This window comes from Thalassophryne amazonica, chromosome 8 (genome assembly GCF_902500255.1).
Source record: "Thalassophryne amazonica chromosome 8, fThaAma1.1, whole genome shotgun sequence".
NCBI lineage: Eukaryota > Metazoa > Chordata > Actinopteri > Batrachoidiformes > Batrachoididae > Thalassophryne > Thalassophryne amazonica.
Genome location: NC_047110.1, coordinates 83,350,476 through 83,357,345, shown reverse-complemented (window position 1 = coordinate 83,357,345; position 6,870 = coordinate 83,350,476). Strand labels below are relative to the sequence as shown.

The following is a 6,870-nucleotide window of genomic DNA, read 5'->3' as shown; positions in this document are numbered from 1 at the left end:
AAACTGGTCTTGAGTTTTATGGTTTTTGTCTTTGTATCACCTGTTGACTTAAATGTAAGACTCGTGTGTGTGTGTGTGTGTGTGTGTGTGTGTGTGGAGTGTGTGTGTGTGTGTGTGTGTGTGTGTGTGTGTGTGTGTTAGAAGAATGAGCAGTGTCATAAGTTCCTGCCGTGTTTGTTTTTAACCCGTTTATGCCCAGATTTTTTTTTTTGTAAGTGAAAAAATTTGCATTAGTACCTTTGAGATTTTTTATTGTGAGTAGAAAAGACAGTGATGCACTTCAGCAACAGTTGTTGCCAGTGGGGCAAAATGGGTTAAGCTAAGGGCCATCACCACTACTGTCACCGAGCCCGGTGGTCACGGCTTGCAATAGCACAAATCATAAAGTACTAAAAATTGCATGCTAAATAGCACCAAAATTGCACGGTAAAGGGAACACAATGGCAAATGGTACGAATAATCCATGTCACGTGACATACAAACCACCAGTCAAATGACAAGGATCTATTCGGGCATTCTATAATTTCATTTAATGACATGTCTGCTGCAAATTCAGACAATCCACCCAAAAACATAGATGTGTTGCAATGCTCCACAACACAACGGACATTGTCACAACTCCCCCAAACAAAGATTTCTGCCTGTGGGACATTTACTGACTTCTACTGTTTAATGCATTGCAGATGGAAGAATAAAATGTGAAAATATAGCTAGCTTAAAAATAAAATCACCAGTAAAGCAAATAAAAAACTTACCCACTTTTGCAGACTATGCAGCCATAAAGACAGTAGATCGACATAATGCATTGAATGGTATGTCAGTAATGTCCCACAGGCAGAAATCTTTGACCAGAAAAGAAATATTTTTGTCGCTCATACTTCCATTGTGTTGTGGAGCTTTGCAACGCCTTTGTGTTTTTCATTTTTGAAATAGAATTTAATCTGTGAAGTTGCATATGCTCTGAGTTATATTTGTTGGTGTTATTTGTATTTTTAAGTTTGTTTTTAATTTGAAAGATTTTTTTAATGCAGCTATTTGTTGTTATTTTTAGAATTTGTATTTTCTGCTTTTGGAAAATGCTGTCGCCTCTATGGACCAACATACATGACCGAAACACAACAAAAATGAATCACTATTAAACTTACCAAAATGTGACTTTTTAATGGGAATAAGTTGAACAATATCACTACTTTTTTGAAAGTGAAAACAAGACAGCTGTTGACAAAATTTGACAAATACTGTATTAGCACAAAAATGATGAAGCACAGAGATATGACAGCATAGAAATTTGGGTAATTTTCCCACAGTGGCATAAAATTTTCTATGTTGACATTGATAACTTCCACAAATACCTTTAAGGGAAAACAGGAGATACTCAGGCTTATATTTTTGACTCTTTTACAAAAGAAATTGCATTCCATAATGTTTACTCACTTGCAGAAGCTTCTCACTTTGAAAAAATGTCACCATTTTCTCAGTTTGGTGCAATTTTTTGACTATTTACGCCACAATGATTTTTTTGAACAAATATACTCCAAAAATAAGCACACAGTGAATGCACAGGTGCATCTCCATAAGTACAAACATGGTTAGATGGACACTTGGCTCACATGTGAACATCATCGTTATAACATTTTGTGGCAGTTTTATTATTTCCAAGCAGTCTAACCAGAATTTTAAGTATTTTTTATCCCCCAGAGCTCAAGACTGTTTCTCGATGCTGCAACCAAGTGTTTACACTGACACATTTAAATTACTCTAAAACTGTCAGGTATTTAAAAAAAAGAAAAGCTTTTCTCTCACAGATCCAAATGACTTAAAGGGGTCATATTGTACAAATTCTAATTTTATTACCACTTTATACTTAAATATAGTTGAAATTCCATGGTAAAAGGTGGTGCAAATTATTGGTCAAGCTAATAGGATTAATAAATGTAATAGTTTGCACCATGTGTCTGCTCAGTTGTCACATTACAGGGTAACTATGTCACATGCCATAGAATCCAATGTACGTCGACATTGTTTGACATGTACTTTGCAAACCAAGCATTCATCACATTCAACTATTCCACTTATTAATCCTATTGTACATAATGTGGTACAGCTTTCAATATGATTGGAGCATTTTAATATTTTGACTCCTGTGTAATTCTTCATTGACCCCTACCTGGCCGCCATATTGGATTTTCAAGTGGCCCGCACTTATTTCTCAAACACTGATTTATGAAGAACATTCATGCCAAATCTGATGCTTGTATCACCAAGTGAAGGATTGTTTCAGTTATCTGCTGCACTAAGACAGTTACTGTGAGCTTATCATGTTAAATGTGCTAAAGATTTGACAGTTTTACATCTGTTCATGTACAAGCTGTCAAGCTGTGAAGAGAAATGCGGTCTGAAATCACTTATTTTAGACTTATGTGGCATGTGCGGCAGGTACAGAAGCAAAAGGTACAGCAATAGATAATGTCTTAGAGACCTGAAAAAGGGATTTTTGTAGCCTCCATCACCTGAGCGAATATATGATGTTTTATTATTAAGACACTTGGTGACCCTTCAAGTATTTTCATCAGTTTGTCATGCAGTAATGCATGGATATCAGTTTAAAAGAAACATACAAGTGGTGGAATGATTAGAATTTAGGTTGGGGTTTGTGTCGCTTTATCTACTTTCGTCTCCCTCTTTTCATTACCCTGGTGGGTTTTGCTTGATGAGTGTATTTTAGACAATAAAGCCTCACCAGGGACCTAATAAACAGTGGTGGCACCTCAGAGGGCTGCAAACGCCAACTCTTCTTGTCATCCCATCAGAGCAGGCCTCAAAGCCCCAAACCCTCGTCCGTCTGTGACTGTCGTTAAATCAGCCACGTCTCATTCCTTTGTCGCTCATTTCGTCAGGCCGGATCGCGGCATTCACTGGCATTGTTACGATTATGTCCAGCAGTCTGACCTTTCTCTCACTGCCCCATGTAGGCTGAATGAGCCTGGGAGCATAACTCTGGGTGGGGGGGGGATTATGGTATCCACGGAATGGAGAGATCAGCAGGGATTTGACTCTTGCGCACACACACAGACTCCTCCCTCCAATTCTTGTTGGTATTTTTTTTTGTCTATATTTCTGTATTTGTGAGTTTGTTGTGTTTTGTAGCTGGAGGTGGGTGAAGGTGATGAGTGAGTCAGGAAGGCAGTGGGGTGGAGAGTGATGGAGTCGGGGTGGAGGGGTGGGGGAGGATGTGAGAGACATGAGGAGTGTGGTTAGTGTGGCCCTGAATGCTTTGGAAGCTGGTGGCCGGCTGAGAGTTGTTAGCTGTCACCGAAGCCACAGGTTGATCACTTCCTGGAAACTTGTCTGCTGACATCTGGCAACTTCCCCCCCCCCTCGCATGGAGTAGCCGTGATTTCACGTTCTGCTTTTTTTAATGCCAAAGTCTGGAGATCTGATCCTGGTCGATGTATATAGCACTTACCTCAACTCCACCAGAAATGAAGTGAGTACTTTATATATCACTTATAGTTCAATTTCCTCTTCATTCTTCTCAGTCAATATTAATCCAGTTATGGTTGAAGGACTTAATTTTTATTAACATGGAACAGTGAACCGTATTTCAGACACTGAGGGGACATTTCTCTCTCCATTCTAGCACCACACGCATAAATAACCAATTATGGGTGAAGAAAAATGTGATAATTATCATGGACTTCAGCATTTTTTTAAAGAATAATTGTATGTCACCCACCGTGACACCAAGTATTGTTTTAATAAGTCCTTCATTAATTCTTCATGGCTTTAGTCGTGTAATGGAATTAAAGTGACAGAGCTGTCAGCTGAGATTAAATGGTTCTATAAATGATCCCATTAGAGAAACCATTGGTATGTGCCAGACCTTTTTCTCTAACTCATTTATTCACACAATATTTGCATGGCTCATATAAAAAATATGATGGAAGTTTAAATATGAATATCTGAGAGAGAAACAATAGAAACAATTTTATCCATACTAATTAAAATGCCTTATTTTGTTTTCATTTGGATCAGAGCTTAAATTTACAGCTGAAAACAAACTTAAAAGCCAAAAAAGTCTCACAATGATCTTATGATCTGGTACTCACTAAATCACAGCAAAGCAAGTTGTTACATATACATAATATCATAATTCACTTTATCTTTAACCAGAGCTCCTAGAAACACATCGGCCAAAAGGAATTATAATATTATGGATTAACAAATACAGCTGCTCATTTGTTCTCTTTCACTGCTACCAAGTGTTGAAATGGCAAATTTTATAAATTTAATTTTATAAATGTAGGTTTTTATGGGTACATCAAGGCACATTTAATTGTCTACTGGTGATGCAGTAGATGATATTACTTTTTTTAGATTTTTTTTTTTTTTTTTTTGTCTATTCATGTTTGTACCTAATGCATTTTTCAAATCATATACGAGGTCTATTAGAAAAGTATCCAACCTTATTATTTTTTTCAAAAACCATATGGATTTGTATCACGTGTGATTACATCAGACATGCTTGAACCCTTGTGGGCATGCAAGAGTTTTTTCACGCCTGTCGGTTACGCCATTCGCCTGTGGGCAGTCTTTGAATGAGGAGTCGCCCACCCTCTCGTCGATTTTTTCATGCTGCTGCTTTGTTTGATCAAAATTTTTCAAAACTGTAAGGCACAACTGAGTGGACACCATGCGATAAATTCAGCTGGTTTTCGGTAAAAATTTTAACGGCTGATGAGAGATTTTGGTCTGGTAGTGTCGCCGTAAGGACGGCCCACGGTGCCTAACGACGATCTGCGCTTCGTGGTGGCAGCGTCTCGCCGTTTCAAGTTGAAAACTTCCACATTTCAGGCTCTGTTGACCCAGTAAGTCGTCAGAGAACAGAGAACTTTCAGAAGTCGTCGGCATGAGGAGTTTATTCGGACATTCCATTGTTAACAGACATTTTGTAATGAAAGAACGTGCGAGCAGAGTCGCATGTCGGGCCGGACCCGACCACGGGGGGTCGCGACAGGAAAAACACCTCTGTTGGAAACATTAACGGGCAAGTTGGAACATGCCCAAGCTGTTAAACAATTTCTCAGTTACTCACTTGTTGAAAGCCATCAAAAGCCGCCTGAATTTTACAAATGGTTTTCAACACGGAGGTGTTTTTCCTGTCGCGGCGCACACAGATTTGTCGAGTCGTCACGGAAACGACTTGGCGAATTTGCGCGCATGTCTTTCATTACAAAATGTCCTTAAACAGCGGAATGTCCGCATAAAGTCCTCATGCCGGACTCTTCTGAATCTTCTCTGTTCTCTCACGACGTCCTGGGTGAATTAAGCCTTAAATTAGGATGTTTTCAGGTCGAAACAGGCCGACGACGGCGCCTGGAAGCGCTGCAGGACGTCTGATTAGACACTAATTTAGTACAAACATTGCAATATTCATTCTTCTCCTGACACAGATGTTTTAGCTTTCATGTGTCTGGATGAAACTGCACAAGGCGCGTTAAAGGACAGCTCCTGTGTTGTCTGTATTTTTTGGGGACACAGCATTTTATTCCCTTTAAGCGTCACCACAATAACAACGGTGACATACTTACCCCCAAGCCGAGTGTTGTGATGGTGACTCATGTCCAAATCCTTAATGGTTGATATAATTTCAAGCCATTCAAAACACATCGTCATGCATGTCTGTTTCTTAAAGTGTAGCTAAATATAGCATTATAATTCTGTGTTTGTGTGAAGATAATTCTTAATTGCACTCAGTATACCTGTAATACTATATTTAAATAGAAAGGGAAAGTTTTGAGGCCAGCTTTCTTTTTAGCACTCGTCTTTCCTCTTTCACTTCACCAAGCAAAAACAAATGATACTGTGTAAAAAGCTTAGGCACTCCTGAATTTTCATTAAGATGGGTTTGATCACCCATCACCACTAGAGCTGGGTATCGATTCAAATTTCAAGAATCGATTCGATTCTGATTCTTAAGATTCAGAAATGATTATTTCAATCCGATCCTATATTGATTTGGGTTAGTGTTATTAAAACCGTTTTTGAGCTGTTACCTAATTGTCTATTAATCCAACATATTAATTCTAGCATTATATTGACATTTGACAGCAAATTAATGAAGTATTGGTAGTTAATAATGATGGCTACAAGACTGATGGCACAGACTAATCCCCCTCCCAGAATGACAGAGTAGTATTTTTATTTAACAAACATGCTGAAGGGCAGAACTACTGAACAGATCCAGGGCAGCCAAAACAGGGCGCTAGAGGTACCTGGTTCATTGCCCCTGACACAGGTACATTTCTACATGCTTCCATGTTTTGGCCGGATGCCTTGTTTCGTTTGGCTTTAAAGTAAGGCTGCAACAAAGATTTAAATAAAAAACAAAACTATGGCTTTGCTTCACACAATTTGGCCCTCAAAATGCAGGCAATAGTGCTTCAGACAGTTATAAATTTAAAAACTTTCAGGGAGCAGATGGTCCCTATCTTCCCTACAAACACTCACGTCTGCAGAGTGGCACGCTGCAAGAGAACATCTCCCACAGCCGTGCAGACTGACTTTTCAGTCAGTCTTCTCCCACAGCCATGCAGTGAGTGCTGGTGGAAAAGACTGACTGAAAAGTCAGTCCACACCAGAGAACCTTCATGCACGGTCCCACGGAAAAGGCATGTTAAGAGGAACAAAAAAAAAAAAAAAAAACTACTGTGTGAATTAAACAGTGGACGAGTCTCTTTTCTTACCCGACATCTTTAAATGACTGACAGAGATTGATGGATAAGCTGGAAAGGTGATGTAACACAGTGGTAAACATACCACTGTCCCAGCTTTTTTTGAAACGTGTTACAGGCATCCATTTCAAAATGA

General features: G+C 39.0%; 1 protein-coding gene across 3 annotated transcripts in view; it reads left to right on the top strand.

The window, feature by feature from the left end:
* LOC117515996 (excitatory amino acid transporter 2-like) overlaps positions 1–6,870 on the top strand; it is a 128,192-nt gene that overhangs the window by 98,776 nt on the left and 22,546 nt on the right. For 2 of the 3 annotated variants that reach the window (XM_034176846.1, XM_034176844.1), the window contains exon 1: positions 3,270–3,487. The exons of the other annotated variant lie outside the window; for it this stretch is intronic. In XM_034176846.1, the coding sequence (XP_034032737.1) occupies positions 3,450–3,487 (38 nt within the window). In that variant the 5' untranslated portion in view covers positions 3,270–3,449. Of the gene's footprint in view, positions 1–3,269; positions 3,488–6,870 lie in introns of those variants that run through there. 3 annotated transcript variants of the gene reach the window in all.